General features: G+C 37.2%; 3 protein-coding genes across 8 annotated transcripts; 2 read left to right on the top strand and 1 right to left on the bottom strand.

Annotated features, from left to right (window-relative positions):
- The first annotated feature begins 1,458 nt into the window (after positions 1–1,458).
- Positions 1,459–16,783, top strand: LOC113069248 (NGFI-A-binding protein 2-like). Of its 3 annotated transcripts, XM_026242274.1 has the most exons (7): positions 1,459–2,067; positions 4,428–5,345; positions 6,031–6,164; positions 7,476–7,539; positions 7,869–7,977; positions 8,316–8,501; positions 15,449–16,783. In XM_026242274.1, exons 2-7 carry the CDS (start codon positions 4,440–4,442, stop codon positions 15,553–15,555), a joined length of 1,506 nt encoding a protein of 501 aa, XP_026098059.1. In that variant the 5' UTR covers positions 1,459–2,067; positions 4,428–4,439; the 3' UTR covers positions 15,556–16,783. The 3 variants fall into 3 exon arrangements, with proteins under 3 accessions (XP_026098059.1, XP_026098060.1, XP_026098061.1); XM_026242275.1 differs by lacking the exon at positions 8,316–8,501; XM_026242276.1 differs by lacking the exons at positions 6,031–6,164; positions 7,476–7,539.
- Positions 16,784–16,820: 37 nt separating this feature from the next.
- On the bottom strand, positions 16,821–20,454 carry LOC113069249 (uncharacterized). 2 transcript variants are annotated; one of them, XM_026242277.1, is made up of 5 exons: positions 20,286–20,454; positions 19,300–19,476; positions 19,066–19,188; positions 18,009–18,205; positions 16,821–17,881 (listed from the first exon to the last, which is right to left on the bottom strand). In XM_026242277.1, the coding sequence occupies exons 2-5, from the start codon at positions 19,409–19,411 to the stop codon at positions 17,708–17,710; spliced, it is 606 nt and encodes a 201-aa protein (XP_026098062.1). In that variant the 5' UTR covers positions 19,412–19,476; positions 20,286–20,454; the 3' UTR covers positions 16,821–17,707. The 2 variants fall into 2 exon arrangements, with proteins under 2 accessions (XP_026098062.1, XP_026098063.1); XM_026242278.1 differs by having other exon boundaries at positions 19,300–19,411.
- Positions 20,455–23,207: 2,753 nt separating this feature from the next.
- On the top strand, positions 23,208–25,856 carry cnpy2 (canopy FGF signaling regulator 2). 3 transcript variants are annotated; one of them, XM_026242272.1, is made up of 6 exons: positions 23,208–23,412; positions 23,624–23,729; positions 23,947–24,062; positions 24,149–24,346; positions 24,527–24,623; positions 24,873–25,856. In XM_026242272.1, exons 2-6 carry the CDS (start codon positions 23,630–23,632, stop codon positions 24,914–24,916), a joined length of 555 nt encoding a protein of 184 aa, XP_026098057.1. In that variant the 5' UTR covers positions 23,208–23,412; positions 23,624–23,629; the 3' UTR covers positions 24,917–25,856. The 3 variants fall into 3 exon arrangements, with proteins under 3 accessions (XP_026098057.1, XP_026098056.1, XP_026098058.1); XM_026242271.1 differs by having other exon boundaries at positions 23,210–23,416; XM_026242273.1 differs by lacking the exon at positions 23,208–23,412 and adding an exon at positions 23,439–23,518.
- Positions 25,857–25,935: the final 79 nt, after the last annotated feature.

The following is a 25,935-nucleotide window of genomic DNA, read 5'->3' as shown; positions in this document are numbered from 1 at the left end:
GCCATTTTACATCAGTATTTTATTTTAGCGCCTCATTGTATTCAACCCAATGTAAAAACCTGCAAGCTACAGTGCAAATGTTGCTAGCGGAACAACAGCCCACAGTTGATTAACAATTCAAATTAAGAATAATTTATCACTACAACATTGAGCAATTATTTTATCACAGTAGCCTATTTATTTTTTCCTACATCTGCTAACATATATTTTTCTTTCATAATTTCGTTCTCTAAATGAACTGCAGAGCTTATGAACCCGATAAATAGCCTACTACTATTCATTTTAAATATTTCTAAGAGCTTAATTAACAGAGTTCTGCCCACTGATCTGTATTATAGATCAGTGGTTCTGCCTGATATCCAAGTTTCATTTGATAGTCAAAATCAGTCAACATACTTTTAATACCCCAAAATGGTCAACACTATTTTTTTCTGATATAATAATATCAACTCCTCTTTCAGCCTAAAAGACAGGAAACAATAGATACTTAAAGTAAACTGAGTCTGATTTCATAAGTTTATTAACTTATCTTTCTTGATGTTCACTCTTTCAGTCTTCATCATGTGATGTTTAGCCAAGTTAAATGACTGCTTGTCCCACACAATAAAAAAAAAAAAGATGTGAAATGAAAAGTAATAATTAAAGGAATTTAAATGAATATTAGATAGATAGATAGATAGATAGATAGATAGATAGATAGATAGATAGATAGATAGATAGATAGATAGATAGATAGATAGATAGATAGATAGATAGATAGATAGATAGATAGATAGATAGATAGATAGATAGATAGATAGATAGATAGATAGATAATCATACGTCTGTAGTTTTGTTCCTCAAGGGGGCATTGGTGTTTCAGTGACTGACTTGACTTTTGCTCAACACGAACACTGTATCAAATGCCAAATGTGTTGACTGAAGAATTAAATTGTAGCCTATAGTTTTATTTATTTGTGCAATTTAAATCTAAATGCACAATAATATATATTTTTGAACACATCAATACTATATATATATATATATATATATATATATATATATATATAATATGTTCTTTCAATCAGTGGTAAAATAAATCAGCTGAGCTGAATCATATGCCAAATGTTTAGCTGACAATTTATGGTGAAATTAAGAGGAGACTGAACTTAATTTGTTTTGCTAAGGCATTGCTTACAGTTTATGAGTCCTACATATACCGCAGTATATGTATAATATAACGCAAAAATAAAACCTTTCTATTCGTATTTTTTGAATAGGATATTCTGTAAAGCTCTATTTAATGATTGCATAAAAACATATGACATAAAAAAAAGAATGGGGTATGAAAAAAAAAGACTGTAAGTCTGTCTTTAAACACACACACACACACACACACAAACACACACACACACACACACCACACTGTGCTCTAAATGAGCGCAGCAGCTTGTCAGAGTCTGGGGTGAGGTGGCGGGGAATCCCGCTGCTCAAGCCGCGTCACTGAGCTCGATCACCGCCCACAGACTCGGTGATCTCCGGCGCTCTTCCACACAACTGCAATCATGTTGTTCCACGCAATAAATCTGATACTGATTAGTGGGGCTCCTTTCTGCTGTTTAGTGTCTAATCGGCTGGCTTTCACATTGTACAGATCTGAACTTAAATAGTGAAGCGGACAGAATTCCCCGACCATCCACACCCTGACGCGAGAGGCGCTCAGACCGGAGAGGAAGGCTCTTATTCGGTCAGATGGCGTGCCGCAGTCCGCCCACGCGTTTCTCGCGCCCACACAGGCAGCGAAAGGAGCGTCATTAACTCACCGCTACTGCCAGCACAGCAGAGCATAGCAGAGACAACACCAGAGTTTCAAGAACATTTTAGTCCAATCTTACAACTGTAGAATAAGGTCTAACAAGCACAGAAAACAAAAATAATTTACGCGTCAGAGGCGTAAAGACACACGTCTTTTAACAGAAGGAAAAGTTTGACTGATATTGGGTTGAGTTTCAGAATCTGATAAGAGTCGGTCGTTTGGCTCCTGTAAGCTGAAGTGTTCTGCTGGATCCTGTCTTGAAACCTCTCGAGGTGAGTAGTGCACAACTACTGACGAATCATTGAGCAGTTGTACTATCTTCATTATAAACGATCAGAGGAAATCTACTGCGGGTTATATTTAACAACAACCCATGAGCATATGAAGGGAATTTCGTAGATAAACTAGCTCATTATTTGTGAAATCTAAAAATATGCAAGCTGAAAAAAAAAGATACGTGTGTATTTTAAAAATAAAACAAACTGCAGTTACTGTGACTACAAAATGTTTTTCTCTGTGGCTTTTACATGGCATGCACAAAACATGCAAAAATAATTTTGTAGCCTTATAGCACAAAACCAGTCATAGCAGGTCATTAGCAGGGGTAGCCTATATTTATAGCAATTGCCAATAATACATTGTATGGGTCAAATTGATACATTTTTCTTCTATGCCAAAAAAGTATATTAGCTAAGTAAAGATCATGTTCCGTTAAGATATTTAGTAAATGTCCTGCTGTAAATATATAAAAACTTCATTTTTGATTAGTAATATGCATTGCTAAGAACTTCATTAGTACAACTTTAAATGTGATTTTTTTCAATATTGTAATTTGTATTTATGTTTTATTTATTTTTTGCACCCTTTAGATTCTAGATATTTGTATCTCCAAATATTGTCCTATCCTAACAAACCATATATCAATGGAAATATTATTTATTCAGCTTCCAGGTGATGTTGATATGTCTTAATAAAAAATAAATAAATAAATAAAAATTACCCTAATGACTAGTTTTGTGGTCAAATATTAAGCTGTTAATTTGATAAAGCTTTATTAAAACATATCTCTTTCTCTTTTTCTGTGGGACTACTTAAAATTTTTAGATTTTTAGATTTCTCTATTCATGTAGTTAAATGAGGATGCAATGATGGAACTGTCACATACCAAATCTGTCTCCAGCTATCATATTCTAGGAGAGATAGAGCAGTGCCACAGAAGAACCTTAAAAAAAAAAAGTTCTTTACTGCATCTATGGTTCCATGAAGAACCTTTAATATCTTTAGCACAAACAGTACTTTCAATGTTTAGATTATTAAAATGTTCACACACACATGGTTTTTTCAATAACTGTTGTCTGAAATGTGTTTTTGCTTTTAAAAACATAATATTCTGCACAATAGTATCCATCTGCAGAGACACAGCACTGATGAACGGAAAAGTAGGAGGGTCTCAAGACACGTTTTTGAAGTTACACTTCTTTCTTTTCAGAACAAAATGTGTTCTGTGTGAACCAGACTTGAGGATGTTCTGGATACAAAGAGTGACTTAATCTTAGGAAGTGTGCAGTGTGTATAGTGTTTTGTACAGTTGCTGAGTAAATGGTGATTTTGTTGTTGGTGGTGGACCCTCACATTAACTTAAATGTTAGTGTCTATTCAGAACCAGAAGTTTTCTCACCAAAGTCATGCTTCTGCTGTGCACACATTAATGGCTTTGCATTACCTGTCTTACTATATTTGCAAACAGTCCGAAGCTCCCTTTTAGCAACCCAACAAGAAATAGTGGAGTCAACATTTCCAATCTTCTTCTTACCTCATGCAATCACTTGAAGTCATTATTTGAAGTCAATATTTCTTGTCCATTTATTTATCTGGAAAGTGCCATATAATGTGTGGCAATATGGTCATTATAGAAAAATTAACCCATTCAGGGGTTATTTTTGTGTTGGGCATCACTGTACATAATCACATACTAATAGTTCATTTATTACTCATTTAAAAAACTTTCACAAGAGTAAAAATATGTTTTAAAATAAAGGTGTTTGGTTTAATTATTTAAAGATTTAAAGTGCATAATATTGCATTAGGAAGCATTAAGATATAGGGCTGTACGGTTATACATTTATAGTTTAAAAAAGTTGTGAAACCTTTTTGGGATAAAGATTTATTACCTGGCTTTTACTATTGATTACTTTTTACTTATTTATTATGAATAAATACATACTCCCACAACATATTACATCAGCACCTTTTGCCACTAAACAGACATTTTAAATTAAGCTTATTCATGGAGCATTTATATTAAAGTCTGTTCAGAAACTACTGTAATTTATTATTCATAGAAACGCTTTCTATTGCTGCTGAGCAGACCCCTGCAGCAGTGAGGTGAATGGCACAATCATCTTCAAAACTGTATTCATGAATATTATTCAGTCTTTAACTAAAATAGAGCTAACAGTGCACAAAATGTGTCAGCTGTTTGACATTTATTCTTTATTTTTTTATTGTAAGATATCATGTTTTTTTATGTACACTATACAGTAGTCAACATTTGAAGTGGATCAAAAAAGCTACTGTGTATTCATATAAATGTGTGTGTGTGTGTGTGTTTTTGAATGATACTAATGACAAGCCGAGCATCAGGATGTCACTACCTCGGACGCTTGGCGAGCTGCAGCTCTACAGAGTTTTACAAAGGGCCAACCTACTGATGTACTATGACACCTTCATCCAGCAGGGAGGAGATGATGTCCAGCAGCTGTGCGAGGCTGGCGAAGAGGAATTTCTCGAGATCATGGCACTGGTTGGCATGGCCACAAAACCCCTGCATGTGCGGCGTTTGCAGAAGGCTCTGCGCGACTGGGCAGCAAACCCAACACTGTTTAACCAACCCCTGGCCACCAATGTGGCCCCTTGTGGAGTCCCTCAGCTTAGGATCAACAGCACCAGCCCTCCTGGCTCAGGGGTTATTGGTGGAAGAAAATCTTTAAGCAATGGTCAGCCAAGCTCTCCGTGTGAAAGAGAGGAAGTAGGATCTTGCCTTACGCCGCTCAGAGATAACAGTCCTAAGAGCCCCTGCTCACAGGCATCTCCTGTACCTCCAGACCATCTGTACAGAGAAAAACTGTCCCCCATGGATCCCCATTGGCTCACTCCTGAAATGTATGGAGCAGCTGAGTTAGATGAAGAACAGCCCATTACCACTCTGCCTTTCGCTTGCCACTCGCGTCTTCTTGGTCCTCCGACACCAACTTCTTCTTCATCCTCCTCCACGATGACCTCTCCATGGCCCGGAGGTCAGCTGGACCCAGAGACGGTTAAAGCCGTGGAGGAAAGCGTTGATAGGCTTCTAAGAACCATGCCGCAAGCAGATCAAACCGAGGTAAAGACGCTTTTGAGACTCAATAAGAAAATGGCCAAGACGGTGGGACACATTTTCAACCTGGAAGCTCAAGACCAGAGCAAAGAGGAAGAGATTCGCAAATACAGCCTGATCTATGGCCGCTTTGACTCCAAGAGGAGGGAAGGGAAACAGCTCACCCATCATGAGGTTTGTTAAAGAGAACATTTTGAACAAATTGCACAGATGTTGTAATAAACACTGTCATAAACACACAACTAAACTAACGCATCATACAGTGAAATTTGCTAAATCCAAACTAAACTAATCTGCTGTAGACATTGTGTATTGCAGCATACACAACTCAAAGTAAGGAGAGGTGTGCTATTACTTTAATTTCCCATTAGACTTCTAATTTTTATTGGAGACAATGAAATGGGATAATTTCCAACCCAAAGCAACAACTCCTTACACTCTAGGAACTGCATAACACACAGAAAAGTTAAGCAAATGCTTTGCATGGCAACCACCCACAACATCTTAGCATTCTTGCGATAACTTTTGCACAGGGAAGCAACATTTGATGCCACAATATTTTGATTTCAGCCCATTTTTTAAACCCTTTAAAAGACAGCACTACATTAAATGAATCCAGCGATTCCTCCAGTTCATTTTCAAGTCTTTGACAAGACCTTTTTATTACAGAATGAACTGCAACTCCTAGATTGCACAGTAATATTTGATAACCTACTGTAATTTTAAAATACCAGTTATAAATATTTAGGCTATTAAAAACACTACAGGAGTTGTTTAATGCATTTAATAGTTGTCAAAATGCCCTCACTTTCATAGAGCTCAGTTGATCCAGTTTAATTGGGATTATTTCCACTTTCAGATGCTCATCAATGAGGCTGCAGCTCAATTCTGCATCCGTGACAATGCTCTGTTGTTACGTAGAGTTGAACTGTTCTCTTTAGCACGACAAGTGGCGAGAGAATGTGCCTACACGTCAACATTTAAACATAACAGGTCAGGAACTACTTTCATCTTGATTTTGAAATTGTTTCAGATTTTTGTTTTGTTCAACAAACTACTGTTTCAAATAATGCTAATCCACATGACTTTTATAGCATTCGTTTGCTGAAAAGACTTTGGGTCAAAATATCACTGATACAGTTCTCCCAGACCTTAAATAATGCAAAGAAAACAAGTTCAAATTAATTTTTAAACATCACAATACTATTGTTTGAACTTGGGAAGAGTTTGACACCACAAAAGAAATCACAAAAATAGCAAATCTACAGATTTTTTTTGCTTTTCTTCTGGTACCTAGGCTCTAAGCAAACCTGTTTTTATTTTCTGCCGAACTTTTCTGAAAAACAGACTTTTTTTTTCTTAACTACTCCAAGAATTTTAACTCAATCTTCACCAAACTTGGCTCATATCATCAAAAGTCAACAATTCTTATGTAATACATTATCAGACAGAATAGTCATCCAACAGAAATCACACCAAAAACTAGGCTTGTTATCACAACCAAAACCTGTGAGTACCTGAGCGCCACCCACTGGCAATGAAATCTGAAAAAAAAAAAAATTCACAATTCAAAACTTGGTGTGTCAGACAAACCCATGCAACAAGGCTACTCAGTTTACCACAATGCATTGGAGCAATCCTGATGAAACCTGGTATGTGTCAGCAGCACATCTCCGTATGTCCATGTAGAGAGACTATAACAAAACTATCAGTTATGTTTGTAGGCCATTGGGTTAAAAGGTTATAATGAAAAATATAAGTGCAAATTTGAACTATCGGTGGTGTGAGACTGTTCGGGGAAGAGATCAGACATTTACCATACAGGAAATCTTTGGTTTATTCAACAGCTCAAGCTAAAATATGATACGTTTGGACGAAATAATTTATAAAAATAATTGATTATGTATTACATTCAAAACGAGTGTTTGACTTTTAGCTGAGCAGAATCTTCAATGTATTCAAGACAAGAAAGAAAAGAAAACTGGTCCAAGGGGCTTGTGTAGAGAATAATTCACTGGAGGTAGTGCAGTATGGTTCTTCTGGAACAAGGTTCTTGTTTGTGAGACCTGAAAAATATGTCAAATAAATACTTCTTATAATCTTTCAACACATGGAGAAACACATTTGGGCAACTGGACATTTCATTTAAACCATTGAGATATAGGCATGATAGCTAGCCCTGCTGCCTCTTGTGTGTCATTTTCTATATTTGCCCTTCAATACTGTGACTTTTTTTTTTTTTTTTTTTACAATTAAACTTATTTGATCAGAATTTGAGCTGGGTTTGTTGTATTATCATCTCAGGACATACTCAGATGATTGTTCTGCCTCTGTTGACTGTTCTGCTCAGAAGAGAATCAAGCTTGATGTAAGTACATCAAGATATGTATCTATATATTCATCTGTATAAATGGTAAACGGGACTTTAAGGATTATGCCCAGGTATAATTTGGGCAGATACTTACACTTTATTAATAGTGACTTGACTATATAGCCACAAAAATGACAAGAAAATGAACAGGTTCCCTTATAGGATTAAAATAAAGATGTACACTGGAGCTTACATTGGACATCAAGTTGTGAACTCCTTTTGTAGTACTATTGCACTCATATCTGTAATAATAATGTAACAAACCAACCACAAGTGACAAAACCTGTAATGCTTTCATTAAAAAAATGAAGTACTGCTTCTTTCAGATCACAGATTCTGACAGACTGTCTAAGGATCCAGTAGCCAACAGTGACAACAGATCTACAGCGGATGACAACAGCCTCTCTGGAGAAAGTCTAGATAGCATAACACCAGGTGAGGTTCCTTCTTTTCGATACTTCTGTTTTAAACATTGATATATTTATGAATGTCCAGTGTATGTCAGTAAATCTTGGGCATGTAACCTCAAACCATCATTGTCTCACATTCTTTGTTGCATTTATTGCAAATGTCATAATGTTCATCATAGCCATGAAGGATCAGTTCACACACAATAAGTGATAATAGTGAGATGACGTAGAGATCAATCATAGAAAGATAACAAAGCTAATTTGTATCCATTCATACTCGTGTCAGAGAAAAACATCATTGCTGAAAGAAACCGTAACATTTGATTGAGAGGCATGTTTGTCTAATTCTGTGTGTCTTGATAGATATCAGCCCTCAGTTGCACCCCTCCTCATCCCCTCACCCCCTCACCGACACCACTGGCCTCATCAACTGGAGTCGCCAGCTCATGCAACAAACTCTCATGGATGAGGGCCTCAGATTGGCTAGAATGGTGTCATGTGACCACGCAAGCAAAGTCAGCCTAGGGTCAGAAAAGAGACAGATTTCAGGTGAATACTAGATGTTTTATAACATGCACACTTCTCATGCACCTTCCAAAGATAGAGAACAAGACAGAGTTTGGATTTACTTCCCCTTTCTAAACTTAGGCTTGCCTTCAGATTTTGTTAATCAGCATGATGATATTTTTTCTGTAACCCTTAATTTTAAGACTTAATTACACGTGGCATGAAATGATGCATAATTACATATAACTAACCCTAAACTAAACCCTAACCCTAAGAGTTTAGTAATATTACTCTGCACTTATTTGTCTAATTACACGGTAACAACGTCACCTTTAAATAAAGTGCAACGTTAACATGGTAAAGTTTTTTTTTAAGGTGTGTTTGTTACACGTTACACGTTATTACTATTATAATAACAATTATGCATAATTACATGCAAGTAACTCCAAACATTAATATTTAGTTAATTAACAGACACTTTTATCCAAAGCAACTTACAAATGAGGACAAACCAAACCCTAATCCTAAACCTAATGTAATTAATGTTACTCAGTACTTAAAGGGTCAGTTCACCGAAAAAATGAAAATTATGTCATTAATAACTCACCTTCATGTCGTTCCAAACCCGTAAGACCTCTGTTCATCTTCGGGACACAGTTTAAGATATTTTAGATTTAGTCCAAGAACTCTCAGTTCCTCCATTGAAACTTTGTGTACAGTCTACTGACAAAGTCCAGAAAGGTAAGAAAAACATCATCAAAGTAGTCCATGTGACCTCAGAGGGTCAGTTCCATTTTTTGAAGCATCGAAAATACATTTTGGTCCAAAAATAGCAAAAACTATGACTTTATACATCATTGTCTTCTCTTCCATGTCTGTTGTGAGCTAGTTCAAAACACAACAGTTCAATGATATCCATTTCATGAATGAATCACTAGATGTAACCGGATCTTCTTGAACCAGTTCACCAAATCAACCTGAATCATTTAAAACGGTTCGCGTCTCCAATAAGCATTAATCTGCAAATTACTTAAGCTGTTAACTTTTTTAATGTGGCTGACACACCCTCTGAGTTCAAACAAACCAATATCGTTCTTGAGTCAAGAACCGGTTGCATCGGTTTTCAGATCACCAGTAGTTCTTTCGGACAGTTCGATTCAATAAACCGGTTGAAGAAAACAGTTCACCAGTTCTTTTGCGCTGGACCTAATGACTTCATTTGCGATGATTGCCCTTGATTCAAGCCTTCGGTTTCACCGCGCTCATAACATTAGCACAGAATCAGTTCAGAATCAATCACCAAAAGAATCAGTTCGGTTCAGACGCTCTGTGTGTCAGTCTGCTTCACGCTGAATCACACATGCGCAGTATTATCAGCTCCTCGGTTCTCGAATCGGACACATCCGACAGAAATGGTTCTTGACTCGAGAACGAGTCAGTCTATTGTTCGTTATCTGGCTCGGATCGGTGTTCATCTTCAGTTCTCTCATCACAGCAGTTCAGTCAGTGTACTGTTTGAGTACATGAATTACTTCGGAATATTGGTTTGTTTGAACTCAGAGGGAGTGTCAGCCACATTAAAAAAGTGAACAGCTTAAGTCATTTGCGGATTAATGCTTATTGGAGACGTGAACCGTTTTAAACGATTCAGTTCGATTTGGTGAACTGGTTCAAGAAGATCCGGTTACAAAATACATTGCGTCGAATCAACTGAACAACATTCATTAGGAAAACAGTGTGTCAATAATGCAAAATGATAGTTAAAGGCAGTTCATCATTGAATTCAGTGATGTCATCTTTGTTCAGTTAAATAGTGTCTGTGCATTTATTTGCAATCAAGTCAACGATATCGCTGTAGATGAAGTGACCCCAACTAAGCAAGCCAGAAGCGACAGCGGCAAGGAACCGAAACTCCATCGGTGACAGAATGGAGAAAAAAAACCTCAGTTGGGGGACCAGTTCTCCTCTGACCAGACGAAACCAGTAGTTCAATTCCAGGCTGCAGCAAAGTCAGATTGTGCAGAAGAATCATCCGTTTCCTGTGGTCTTGTCCTGGTGCTCCTCTGAGACAAGGTCTTTACAGGGGATCTGTATCTGGGGCTCTTGTTGTCCTGGTCTCCGCTGTCTTTCAGGGCTGTAGAAGTCCTTTCTAGGTGCTGATCCACCATCTGGTCTGGATACGTACTGGATCCGGGTGACTGTAGTGACCCTCTGATCTGGACACAGACTGGATCTGGTGGCTACGGTGACCTCGGAATAAGAGAGAAACAGACAAATATTAGCGTAGATGCCATTCTTTTAATGATGTAGTTATGGGAAGTGTTCCCGGTTCCGGTTTACCTAATTAATGCTGCCTAAAAATCCTATAACGTATTTGGATATTGAAAGCATATTAGTACTATTGAAAACATCTGAACTGATGCTATCTTGCTCAGTCACTGACTGTATTGCATGACTGTAGCTTTCGGCCAGGAGAAGATGTCATCAGGTGGCATCCAACTTTCACGGGGTGTTTCGACCCTGAACAACACAACCCTCCAGTTGGCGGGTCGGCAGTGGTGGCCAGTCACTGCCCTTCTCCTCCTGGCCCCCAGCTCAACTCCTCCCTCCTACTCCAGAGCCAACAAGACGTTGTTTCTGCTGCCTCACCCAACTTACGGACAGCTGCCTTCCTGTCCCTTCCTGCTAAACCCAAAGCAGTGAGTGTCTTCCACACAGACTGTGCCGGGAAACCCCTACACCCGACCTCAACCGGGAATAGCCAGGTCTGCCACCCTTTGGCCCTGCACTGCTCAACGAGGTCCTGATACTTTGTGGCTTTCCGCTCATGGGCCTCCTCACACCCGTCTTCTCACGGGACCGTCAGTTCGATCAAGATTATCTTCCTTGCCTCCTCAGACCATAAGACCATGTCTGGCCTCAGCAGTGTTTGCACAACCTTGGGGAAGGCTAGTTTCTTTCCCAGGTCCACCCCCATCTCCCAGGATTGAGCTGCTTGCAAGAGGTTATTTTTGATCTTCTTGGGGGCTGCTGGTTTCTCCCCTTCTCTGATGAACTGAATGCATATCTTCGGCCTTGTACTGGTCTGGTGCTTTTTCTGCCTCTCCCGCTCCAAGATGTCAGCCAGTGCAAAGAGAACCTTGTCATGGCGCCACCTGTATCTTCCTTGGCTAAGGGCTGTTTTGCATCATGCCAGTATGTGCGCCATTGTTCCCCTCCCTCCGCATATCCTACACGATGGGTCCTCCCTCATACCCCATCTGTGGAGGTTTGTTGGTAATGGAAGGGTGTCCTACACTGAACAGAGCAGGAAGGAGATACAAAAGGGCTCCAGTCTCCAGATCTCAAGCCACGTGATCTTCCGCTTCGGCAGGTCCCACTTCGTCCAGACACCTTGTACTCCAAGTTCGACGGCCCTAGACCTGCTTCTTTCTTCCTCTAGGTATTCGAGATTGGTCTATAATTAACTAGTTCTTTGGGGTCAGGTTGTGGTTTTTTGATGAGAGGGTTAATAACAGCCAATCTGAAGGTTTTGAGGACATATCCTAATGACAATGAGGAATTTATAATAGTCAGAAGAGGATTTATGACTTCTGGAAGCACCTCTTTTAGGAGCTTAGATGGTATAGAGTCTAACATGCATGTTGTTGGTTTAGATGATTTAACAAGTTTATACAATTCTTCCTCTCCTATAGTAGAGAATGAGTGGAACTGTTCCTCAGGGGATCTATAGTGCACTGTCTGATGCGATACTGTAGCTGATGGCTGAATGGTTGCAATTTTATCTCTAATATTATCACACTTTTTTTTTTTCATAGTTTGGCTGGTCCAGCAATTTATAGTCAGGTGCGACTTATTTATCAAAATTAATTTGACATGAACCAGGAGAAATGAACCAAGAGAAAACATTACAGTCTAGAGCCGCGAGAGGGCGCTCTATGCTGCCAGAGATGCTGCTCAGTGCTCCTGTAGCCTACACTGAGCAGCATAGAGCACCCTCTCGCGGCTGTAGACGTTAATGTTATCTCTTGATTCTTGGTTCTAAATAAATGTGACTTATAGTCCAGGTGCGACTTATATAAGTTTTTGTCCTTGTCATGACGTACTTTTGGACTGATGCGACTTATACTCAGGTGCGACTTATAGTCCGAAAAATACGGTACCTGCACCTCAAGCACGCTTTGCAGGTGTACTGCACTCACGGATATAAAATAAAAGTGAACGATCAAAATTAATCTGATAAGATTGATCGATAATATCAGAAATATGGTGTGAATTCAGTTATATTTTATCACTTTAAAAAAACAGAGAGTGATAGTAAGATAAAGATTCTAGAGAATAAATAAATAAAAACAGCTACACGGAACAACAGCCACTGTAGAGAAGACAATGATGAATAAAGTCGTAGTTTTTGCTATTTTTGGACCAAAATGTATTTTCAATGCTTCAACAAATTCTAACTGACCCTCTGATATCACATGGACAACTTTGATGATGTTTTTCTTACCTTTCTGGACATGGACAGTATACCGTACACACAGCTTCAATGGAGGGACTGAGAGCTCTCTGACTAAAATTAAAATATCTTAAACTGTGTCCCGAAGATGAACCAAGGTCTTACGGGTTTGGAACGACATGAGGGTGAATTATTAATGACATCATTTTCATTTTTCGGTGAACTAACCCTTTAAATGTATAATTACACTGTAACAAAGGCAGCTAGAAAAAAATGGTAACTTTTTTTCTGTATAAGGTCTAAGTGTCTATTTTTGCTGCTTAGTTTACATACAATACAAAATGCTATGTCAGAACTCATAACTAGCTTGGCTATTTTAGTTTTTGTAAACATATTAAAACGGATGATTGGTTGAGCTTGATTTAGGACGGACAATGTATTTAAAATAGTTTTTTTTTTTTTTTAAAGAGATTATTGTACTGTAGAAAAGGTCATAAGTGTGTAACTTGGATTTCACCACTGTCAGAATTATCACTTTGTATGATTTTATTGTTTGTATACAGTCAAGTTCAAAACCTACTAGGTATTTTTCATGTTAAATAGTTCAATGTAAGTGTCTTTCTTCTATGTAACAAAAGAAGATATTTGGGTTCCAAACACAATGTACCCTATTTATGTAATACGTGCCAGTGTATAAATCAGGCGCATGACAAAGATATATATAAAGGGTTATTTTAATGATCACGGGAGAAAAAGGGCACATCCAAACACAAGTATATAATAATAGTATGTAACATTAATAGCGGAAAAAAAGGAACTGAACAGACAGGGTTTAAAAAGGCATGGAAAGCATGAATAATTAATCAATTAACAAAACGAGAAACTGAACATTACCAAATGGGGATAACACAAAAGAACAGAAGTTCATGAGTGTGACAATTGACTTTCACTTAAAAAAAAAAAAAGAAAGAAAAAAAAAATATCCTTTGAAACAACTTGAGGGTAAATAAATCATGACAGAATTTTTTTTTTATTATTTTTTTTTTATATCCTTTAAAGGCTGCAGGGTTGATAGTGATGATAGCGAAGAGACTAGCACACCTTGAAGTGTCTCTGAGGAACATATAAGAACAGTGCCAAACTGATTTATTTGACTTATCTGGTGAGCTAATCTAGATAGTCTTTAAGGATGGAATTAATGAGAGATCATCAGATTCGAGAAGCTCTTTCAGAAGAAAACGTCTCAGTCAGACGTCGTCATTGGGGACCGCAGAATAAAAGAGAAATGAGAAGAGAAAATGTGAATGGGTGGTGGGGGCCACAGGAAGTGCTGTGTGGGTGAAAAATTGGAGCCCCCCTTCCCTGTCTGACGTCAAAGCTTATGAAAATGTGTGAGAGGAGGGCGGATGGATGGATGGAGAGAAAGAGGGGGTGAATGAGTAGGAGGGAGTGAGAAGGGCGTCGCTTTGACTCACAGAGACAGAGTAAAAATAAACTATGTGGGCAGTGAAAGGATGCGGCCGCTCTCTCTCTCTATTTTAATGAGCAAACACTAGTGCTTCAGTTCAGTGGAATGGCCAAAATGAGCTTTAATCGGTCTTTCTTTGTATTTTTTTTGTGTAGTCTCTTTCAACCGAAAACGCAAGTTCCTCATTTCATTGCACTGTCAGTCATTCCTCAGCATTGTTCTGCGTTCATATAATTCAAGTTTTAACATAATGTTTTATTGCATTGCTGTAATGTATTATTAATGTGTGCCGAAGTGTTGGAGTTGTGATGTGCACATCAATATTGGCACAAGTAGAAATGCAGTAGGAAACCCAATGATGCAAATGCTGATTCTCCAAGTCTCTTGATAACTGTGCGTTAATGAGCTGAACATATTTAGAGGAATAGTTCACCCTCAGGCCGATGTAGATGAGTTTGTTTCTCCATAGGAACACATTTTTGAGAAAAAAATTTGCTCAGCAGTGGATCCTCTGCAGTGAATGGGTGCCGTCAGAATGAGAATCCAAACAGCTGATAGAAACATCACAATAATCCACAGCACTCCACTGCAGTCCATCATTAACAGGTTGTGAAATGAAAAGTAAAAACGTTTTAAGGACGTTTTAACTTTAAATCATAGTTTCTGGTTAAACTATGAGTCCATAAACCATAACTTGTCCATGCCCTTTTTTCACATCAAAATCCACCAACTTCTTTGTTTAGGAGTATGTTGCACTGCTTTTACTTGCAAACAGTGATATTTATTTTAGCTGGAATCAATGGTCTTATTAAAAATGTCTTGATGATGAATTCATTTCTTGCAAAAATCAGTTTGGAGTTTCATTCTGGGGGATCCATTACTGAGCAAGTGATCGAATGCTATGTTTCTCCAAATTTGTTCAAATGAAAAGTTTTTAAGCTTGAAGAGACAGGAATAAAATACACAACAATAGACATTTGATATTGTAAAGTACCGTAATGTGTTCCTGACACTCTTTATCATTCTCAACCTTAAAATCCTCAAACTTTGTTTATGTTCTCGTAGAGATGGAGGAGAAAGTGTCAGAGAGGAGAGGATCGAGTAACAGAAGCCACAGTCCAGCAAACACCAAAGACGACCCACAACTGACAATCTGCAAGTCTCCGTGTTGAACTCAGGTTGGATATCATGTCTTAATGCAGCCGTGGTGTTCAGTTCGCTATGTTGAATAGTCCTGTTCTAGAAAACCTGTATGCACCTTATCATGTTCTTTGAGAACATTTAAAGACATTTAGCAGAAAGTTCTTGTGTCTTTGCAAATGAGATTTGATCCACATTCAGCTTAGTGCAAGCAACAAGTGTTACAAATACATTCCATATTCTCTGTCAGGTTATAATGTCAGTAAAAAGCTTCAATGGTGCTAAATTTGTGTCATGCAAATTCTACAATGAAATTGCATTACCTAAACCTTAATTTATTAGGACAGATGATATGCTTCTTGTTCTAAGTGGAGCTGTGAGACGCTGGGATTTAGGTCTCATTACATTTACTGTTTCTTGTTTTAATGGATTTCTAACAAAAGTTTGGGAGAAACACTCTTATTTTATCCAACTAATCACAGTGCTAGAATAAGCAAACCGCTCAAACACTTTAAGATGTACAGCGATTATATTAACATGTGAAATCCTGAAATTGAACCCTTACACTAGTAACACACTGATGCAGTAAATATGAATATTTCAACTCTAAATGCACATCGAGTTTTCATAGGTTACAAAATGTAAATGGTTCAAATGAATCATGGAGGAAAATCCTACTCTCGCTGTTTAAAGGATGAATGGCTAATGCGAATAATGAATAAGAATTGTGCATTTCAGCGCTAATGTTAGAAATAGATCTGTGGCCTCTTTAATGACAGAATATTTATTTTTCAATTTCTCAATAAATTATGTTGTGATGTTTCTCATGTTTATTTCTCTAGATTGTTACTTTTATTTTGCAGTGTAAAAATATAAAACTTGTGTATTACAACAACTTTTATTCATTCACTGCTTTTGTTTATGGTGCTTACAGTATTGTACATGCAAATGTATGGACAATTGTGATGTTTCTGTCTCATTTGTGACACGCGGTTCCTCAAGCCACACTCACCCTGTTCTCATCTCAACAAACCAAGACAGATGATGCCTGTGATTCACTTGCCCTATCCTGCCATCATCATCATCATCATCATCATCATCAATCTCACAGATGGGGAAGTGTTTGGGAAAAAGTAAAAAAAAAAAAAACACACTGTCTGATAAATGTAGTGATTGTTTCAGTTGCCTGTTGGGTGCCACTGGTGGCAAATTCACTCAATCAATTAATCGCTAATCAATAAAATGATTTCATTTGAGTAATATGCTTGTGAAGCAAAGCAATGAACCAAAGACCATGTCATTCAAAAACTGTGGGACTCTTTATTTCTTTATTCTGTGAAACACAAAAGATATTTTGAAAGATACTTTGCAAGATTTTTGTCCATATGAAATTAAAGTCAAAAGAGTTGTTTCGGACCATTGTGACAAAATAAATTCAGGAAATACAGGCTTAAATGACAGATTTTTGAGTGAAGTACCCCTTTAGGCTAGACTGTGTTGTGTAAGAGCATGTCCTTGTGTGCTGGAGTGCCTTGAAGGATAAATAATAAAATAAATCGCAGATTATTAATATTATTTTATGAACACCAAAAGTAACATTAAGTAGGATGTAAACAAGACTAAAGAGATTTGCCATGTCATGTAAAAATGTCTTAATCTGCCGATAACTTGCTGTCCTTTATCATAGCGCTGGTGTTCATTTAAACACAACCACTGATAAACTAATGAGGTTTTACAGCATTCACGCTACCAGTTGGTGTGATCCATTGATTCTCTACATTCTAACGTGTTCCAGTGTATTTACTATTGAATTGCTAGACAGCACTATACTCATATCTTGTGTTTTATGGTAGTGAAAATTCAGCATGTGTGTAAAAACAGTATATCATTCTAAAAAAAATAATGATATAAACCATTTCTACTGGTACAGAACAAGACACTTTTTGTGATGGAACCAAATAATTAGAAGATCAAGCTAGGCAATGAATCATAACGTTACTCTGTTGCTCTTCTCACTTTATCATATTTGCATGCTTGCAGTACAACTTTGTGGAATTTATTAAGAAAAATCTAGATCATCACTGACCAAACCTCCAATAGTTTCAAAATCTGACATTACCAGTCTGTTCACTTATCATCTCATCTTCATTTTCTGATGAATTTGATTCCCAGGATCACTTTCCATCAGGTCATGTGTGTAGTGAGGTGCCGCAGAAACTCTCCGCGGGTGCTTGTGTGTCCAGGAAACACAGCGTGACAGAACTCACACACCTGCGACTGCAGCGTGACTCCAGACATGAACAGCCCTCCGGCTTGACTGACCAACTCACTGTCCAGGAACGAGGATGACCAGGGCCTCTGTGGGACCGAGAAACACGTCAGATGCTTATATTGTGTGAGATGTGCAGGAGGTGCGATCAGAAGCAGCTTAAAGAAAAGAAACTGAAGTGAATCAATGCTAACAAATCACTGGTGGGATACGAACCCGCAGTCTCTGTGAAGTCTGGTTAGCATAATAATTCTGCTCAACTCTCCTCAGGTCATCCAAGGCGCTGTTTTCTGTCGTCTTTACCGGATAGTGGAAAACTGCTTTATCGTGGTCATCCTGTTTCTGATCTGGCATGTCCAGGTTAAGATGCAGTTTGTCTAGTCCTCTATCAATTTGACTGAGATAACTAACAGCTGAAAAACAAACATACAGTATTCATAACAGAAACCTTGATTTGACGCTTGAGGTTGAATGATTCACAATTGCAGACAAAAGTGAGAATGGAAAAATTCTATTAGTGTTAAGGCCTGTTCACACCGAGAACAACAACTGTAAAGATAACTGCTTGCCACCAGTGTTGGGAAAGAACTAGTTACATCCAACACAATTAAGTAATTTAATTACAAAAAAAAACATAATCTTTTATGGTTACTGATAAAAAATATGCGATTAAATTAGTTAATTATGAAGACGTTAACGATTAACAAATTGATTCCAAAATTGCACTAAATTGAGGCACTAACATTGTTTATTATTAGCACGCACTGCAGTTCTGTTGTCTTCAAATGCTTGAGCTAAGCAGGATGGATTCTGATTGGCTGTCAACTTTTTTATTGCTTATAAACTGGAAACAAAATCATTCTGGAAGTTATTCCAACAATATTGTTCCTCTGTGCTGTTACTGCTACTTATTAAAACTATATCCACTTCAATTTTCTAAAACGTGGAAGTAAGCCTATGGGCGATACTTCCGGTTTATTAGCCACTACAGGGAAATAACGAGAAGAATAACAACGTACAGTAAATGGTAAAACTGTTTGCATTACAAACCAGTATGTTCATAATTAAGATAAGATACACTAAAATAATATGGTAAAACACACCAATTTTTAAAATAGCTGGAAGCAAATGAGACCGGAAGCGAGACCTATAGACTTTTTAGGTGAAAAAGAAGGTGGATAGTTATGGTTATCGTTCTTGGTGTAAATTGGTCTTCAGTCAATGGTAGAATTTATAAGTGAACATTTCAGCAGACAGAGGAAGAAAACTCTACTTTGAGAGCCCAGTATGTGTGGTCCATGGGGATCTTTTAATGGTTCTTGATCATGGCGTTCTGCAGGATGGGGGCGGTGTCCTGACTTTTCCTCAAAGTTCATAGTTGGAGCCGTGGCTAAACCTAAAAGTGAACGTTAATATCACATATATCATAGCGTATACAATCATGTTATACACCGTGACATTATTAATGGTGTAGTTAGTAGTATTTTATTTGCAAGATTCTTCTGACCTTGTTGTCGTTGTATTGTGTCAGAGAGATGTTGTATTATTGCTGCTTGTTTTAAGCAGAGGGACTGGAGACGAATAAACTCCTGGTACAGTGCTGCATACGCCTCCTCCATCTGAGAGCGGAAGTTCACAAATAAAACTTACTTAAAAGTCTTTGAGTTTGCAGTCTTGAAGACTTCTGTACAGGAATATAGAAATGAGGAAAACTAGTCACTAAAATAATAGAGAAAGACTGCTCATAATTATTAGCAAGATAAAGTACAAAATAACATTTCACTGATTAGTGTGGTAAGCTGACTCAATGAAACCTGCCATTCAAAAGCCTATTATTATTTTTATTTCATGTAATTTTAACAGTAAAACAATTATGATTTTATTATTATTATTATTATTATTATTATTATAAATAATGCATTGGTGCATTCTGTTTATTTTACCATCAAGAAACACAGGGGAGACCAGGATGGTTATAACTGGGTAGCCTACAGTGAAATAACCTCTGAATTATTTTACCCACTTGATTTGACATGAATAAATAACAACTTGTCAGGTGAGAACAGCTTTTCAAATCTGTCTTTCTTTTTTGCATTTAAAGGGGTGGCTACAGGCTTTTGGCTGCATGGGCACACTTCTAACTATTAAAACATGTCTCACGGTGTGTTCCTCCACAACAATAGTCAACTTAAACCACAAGTGTCAACCGAAACCACATGTTACACAGTAGCCTTTGTAACCTTTGTTTGAGTACTACTAGATATTCGACACAAATATATAGACTGGCAAACAACTCTGAGTACGTCCTCGTTAATAGATTCAATGTCACTATAATATCAATACTGACAAACACGTTATTTTCTCCTAAAAACATTCCGCTTCTGTCGCTCTGTACTGTCATTGCAATAGGTTTCTACAGTGCATTCCAGTGGCCACAGAATGAAAGCATAACGAGGAAGAACTTCTAGCAGTCTATATAATATACATGCTTACTATATATCAAACATCCGTGATCAATCCGGTACAGCTGAAGATTTATTTTACGTCTGCCAGTCAACTGACTCTGATGATGAGGCCGTGTATGCACTCCAGCGAAAAATACTAAAACAAACAATCCGTCTGTGTCAGGAAATCAAAACCAGGAACTAAAACAGGAACCTCCTTCTGGGTCTTTTTTAAAGTGACCCAGCACAGAAACAGAGCATAGCTTTTATCACTCCACAGCCTACTGTTTGTTTCTGTGTCTCCTCTCCATTTTCACGAATGACAGCGTAATCAAAAGTTATTGATATCGAATTTATAGATAGCAGCCTATCATTAATTTATTTGCTGATAATGTTATCACTTCTGAAATAATTTTATGACTGAGTGCCAATAAAACCAGTGATAAGAATTTAAATAAAATGAATATGAATTTTGATGAATGATTTGAATAATGAATATTTTTTTATTAAATGTTTCAAATCTTTTTTTTATTTTTGTTTTTACATTGTATGTTAAATTAATTGTAATTTTTATTTCGTGATGTTTTTACCAGGTAATGGACAAGTTGTATTTAAAATCATTATATGACACATTGAGAAACAATTAGGACTGTCAATGTGTATTTTTTAAATCTGAATAAATTACACAATTTGTTCATTTATTAATCTAATTAGTCGTAAATAAGGATTTATCAATATTTGTTGAGAAAAAAACTCTAAATGCCCTGAATAAACAATTACAATTTTAGTCATCGTTTTAGACAGTGATATTGAATAGACAGCACAAAAAGCGGCCTTTCAAAATATTAATGTTGTATGTTTTAATTCTGTGACTCTCCTCATTAATTCAACACATTATTGTATTGTGTCCATGTTCCTCAGATGAACATGAGCAAAGATTGTTTGTCCATATAATGCAAGGGGACAGGACCACTTCAGAAACCACACAAAGTCAAGTTTAAAATATTAGTAATTATTTTATTATTATTATTTATTTTTATATATATTTTTTTATTTATTGCTTCACTTAAGAAGACACTAGTGATTCATTAACGGGGCTGTATTGTGTTCTGCTGTGCTGCATTGCTGTTGTTGCACTACATATATGAACTGTCAGAAAGCATTGTAGATTTAGCAGCACACTACTGTAAAAACTTACAGTACAATAACACATTTATCCATTACAGTAAAATACTGTAATTTATATCGGATTCTGTGTAATTTTGACTTTGCTGAAATATTTTAAGGTATATTTTAGAATTGCTGTAACCTTGCTGTAAACTGACTGTAATACACTGGGCAATAATACAGAATTGCTGTAAATAGCTCGCTACCTGAAACCACATCACAGACAACACAACTGCTGCTGACCGGAGAGAAAAACAAAACAGAGGATTTTTGTAAATTCGGTAAGTTAATTTGATTATTACATGTTTTTCTCTACCATACATTATTTTAAGTGTGGTATGAAACCACAAGTTTAAGTCAAAGTCAAAGTCACCTTTATTTATATAGCGCTTTAAACAAAATACATTGCGTCAAAGCAGCTGAACAACATTAATTAGGAAAACAGTGTGTCAATAATGCGATTTAAACCATGCTAATGCACTTCCACTGATGCCAACAAAGTGTTCAAGTCTATGCAAAAGTTTAGCCAGTTTAGCCAGAGAACGTTATAATCATGCGTTTAGCCTGTGCCATTGCATTTTTCTTTTCTCCTTTTCTTGTTCTCTTTGATCAAACCTCTGTATGTCTGTAAAAAAAAAAAAAACAAAAAAAAACACTTCTGCTTTTTTTTTTATTACTTAGGTACAATTTAAATTTATACTTTTTTTACCTTTACACAAGTATGTTTTTGGCCATTTTGTGATGTTGACCACATCATGTCTCTTTCTGAAATATGTGCAACAGCCAAATTGTACGGGCTAAATATGGCCTCGGTCCCTCCTGTGTGACTTGGATGTTTTTGTCTTCTACTATTTTTACTCTGTCTTGTGTGGTCTACAGCATTGAATGCTGGTTACTGATGTAACCATGGTTCCTTGAGGCTATCTTGCCTATTTCGGTCCCCTTGGGGTTTATGAGAATGAAAATGTGGAATCCCAAGTTTACAGCAATACGTGAACTTGCATAGACACGAACAACCACCAATCACTTAATTAACCCTCACATTGAGTTCCTCAATGAGGTTAAAATTATATTAGATACACCAGTATAGATTAGTCTGGAGGTACTACTTGTGTTGCCTGTATAAAGGGGTTCCCTTTGTTGTGTTTGAAAGGGGTTTTCCCGATGTCGCTGATTGGCTGGAAGTTCATTAGTCGTTGAAGTGACATCTTGGGAAGCCCGTGGTTGGGCATTGGCTGAAGATGCAGAGTTGTGTGCGCTGGTTGAAGTTAAACGGGCACTTGAGGTCAGACTCGGAGACACGGCGTTACATTTACATTCATTTCAGATACTTTATTTATTACCTGGAAATTACTTTAAAAACGTATAAAACCGAGCATGAATGAAACATAGCTGCACTACATTAGAGTTTTTACCGCTCCGTAATGTTCATATCTCCTCATTTCGGATACGAATAAAACACCAGATCATGCATAGAGATTTTAGTTAAATTTACATGTATTTACACTTCTCCTACTATTTCGCTTGATTCTCACCTCTGTTCTTCTACCTGCGCAGATATCAACAGCTTTACTGGGGTTTAGGTTGCCAGGTTGAGTTCACAAATGGGTTGAAATTTGTAAACTATCGATTGTGTGAGTAGGATGCGTTTTCATACACGATTTGGCAACTGGACAACCTTAGGGTAATATATGTATGTGAATGTGATTATTCATGTAACGAGTTTTGAGAAACGCAAATTACGGGAGTTTCGCGGGAGAACGGGAGGGGTACGGGAGACGGATGTGAAATACGGGAGACTCCCGGGAAAACGGGAGTGTTGACATATTTCGGGCGCACGTGTCACTCCAGATCGGCTGGTGGCGGTAATGCACCAAAGACAGCAAACACAACTCATGAAGAAGAACCAGGCTCGCGGCAGATCTCAGGTCAGCTCCTAAACTACAATTACCCCAGTGTGCACGTCATCAGTTCAAGAGCGCGTGTGTGCGGTGCATTTAAAGCGAACGGTTTGTAAGTTCACACACTACCTCAAAATATGCATGCGGTTCAGTTTGATTAATGAATACATTAACAAATTGCATGATTGTATTGCTTGATTGTATTTCGTGAAAGATAAGTCCGGCCATTCTGTGTCTTAGTGCAGTTATCGAAGGATGCAAAACATTACAAATGTATGCAATAAACGTAACTTACATCACCATTTATTTGTTTTTGTAGGTGGCGATGGATAAACATTTTTACATTGTTATCATCTGTGCATTGACGTCTTTGCACCTCCTGTTAATCCAAGCAGCCAGACAGGGTCAAGACATAAAATGTGGAGGTATTTCAGCTTTTTTCAAACCTTTTATAATGTACTGTGCAAATATATTTGTATACATGGACAGGAATTGTGGGGTATTTGTCCTACAGGACTAAGAAACATTAGTTATCTTACACCCCTTCATAAATGCATCTTCAAACTGGTTTAATAAATGTTTGTGGTTTGTGATTAAAGAGTTCTTCTGAATTGCATCATGCACGTTTTTTTTTTCCTCTAGCATGCAGAGCATTAGTGGATGAAATGGAGTGGGCCATATCACAAACCGATCCCAAGAAAATGATTCAGACCGGATCATTTAGGATTAATCCTGATGGCAGTCAGTCAGTAAGAGAGGTGACACATTTGATTTTCATAATAACTTAATTTTGTGTTTTTTTTTTGACATCAACTTTTTGACAACCAAGTTTTAATGTGCTTAGGTCCCCTTTTCCCGCTCTGAGAGTCATCTGCTGGAAATGATGGAAGAGGTTTGTGAGAAGATGAATGATTACGGTGAACGGGTTGACCCTGCCACCAACCGGAAGACATACGTGAGACATGCATCCCGTGATGGCACTGCCATGGACCTTTCTGATGTGGCCTTTGACTCCAGAGTCAGCTCTAGTTTAAAGTTTGCTGTGAGAAAATATAAATATATTTTTTTCCATTTCTTCACATATTTATTTATACAACAAACCTTAACTTGTATTTGCATTTATGATGCAATTCGCTGCTGATTTGATGCAATAACTGTACACTATCAGACGTCAGAATTTTCTGATTGCTTTTAGAAATAGTCTTCGTGTGATCTTTCACAGTGTGAAACAATCGTTGAGCAGCATGAGGATGAACTTATTGAATTCTTTGCTCATGAGACGGACAACGTTAAAGACAAGCTCTGCAGTAAGAGGACAGGTAATGCTGTAAACCAGTTTGAAATGAAAAATTGCAATCAAATATATCCATGAACTCCACACGATATGTCTCTTTTATTTCACCATAATCGCAAGCTATGCATGCATTTACCCATTAAAAACATTTTGACAACACCTTTTCAAGCATAGATCGCAAATGTACAATATTGAAAGCATGTGATACTGTATCAGCAATACTTTTTCTTACTACACTTGTATATGTAATAGTTTATTTGCATTCCTTCCACAGATCTCTGTGACCATGCCTTGAAGATACCTCATGATGAGTTATAACATGAGCCGAGCACATGATGACCGCTTTACCGCTGGAAAACAATGCGTTCACCGGTTCAACTTCAGACTGATTCTCTGACTTGAGGACGCTGAACATACAGAGATCTACTTAAGAGATGTTAGGCAAAGCATTACAAATGTACTTGACCCTATGGGTTCACTGTTCAACTAACGACGTTACCATCAAACTGTTCATTGTCATTAATAAAAGCTGACTTTCTACAGCTAAAAAAACGAGATCTGTATGAGTCTCTCCAATGGCATACTTTTATACTAAAATGTCTTTGGATGCACTTAGTTTTTAGTTTAGAAGATAACTTGCAGTATATTTATTATGATCACAGATAGAGCGCCTTTGGAGTTCCTGGTTCTAGTGGTGATGTTGTGTCTGGATGTTTTTTTTTTTTTTTCAGGTCATGAATCTGATCAGATTACTAGTCCTTAAGTTTTAACCAGTTAGGTTATGAACATCAGTTAACCCACTTTTATGTATTTACTTGTTTTCTTCCCGCACATTATTGCATTGGTTATCGCTTCTAGATTTATCAACATTTGTTTGTGTTTATGTATCCATTGAGGATTATGTTGTATAGTTGTTTTATTTTAATATACTTTGATAATAAGAGAGCCCTTTCTTTTAGACACTGAGTGGTCATGTGTGAATCTGTGTGCTAAGGACAATTTTTTTTTTTTAAATCCCAATACACAAATTGCTTAACTGTAATTAATGGGTAAAAATCAGCATATTTCATATTTTCCTAAATTTTGGGAGTCCTAGGTTTTAAGCGTTATGTATAGTGTAAACCTACAAAATGAGCTCAGTTTTGCTAAACGTTTAGGGACGAAACTTCAAGCATCAAGATGTACAATGCAAAATGAGTTACTAAACTGTAATTGCTACTTTCATTAAAAATGAAAAAAAAAATGGGAACAACTTTTACAATGTTTCTTGTTGTCATTTATACATCGGCATCAAAATACTCATTAAATCTTTACATGTGAATTTTTGATAGATTGTT

This window comes from Carassius auratus, unplaced genomic scaffold (assembly GCF_003368295.1).
Source record: "Carassius auratus strain Wakin unplaced genomic scaffold, ASM336829v1 scaf_tig00001155, whole genome shotgun sequence".
In the NCBI taxonomy this organism is placed as follows: Eukaryota; Metazoa; Chordata; class Actinopteri; order Cypriniformes; family Cyprinidae; genus Carassius; species Carassius auratus.
Note: the sequence above shows the minus strand (reverse complement) of the source record. Positions and strands in the feature narration are given on the sequence as shown.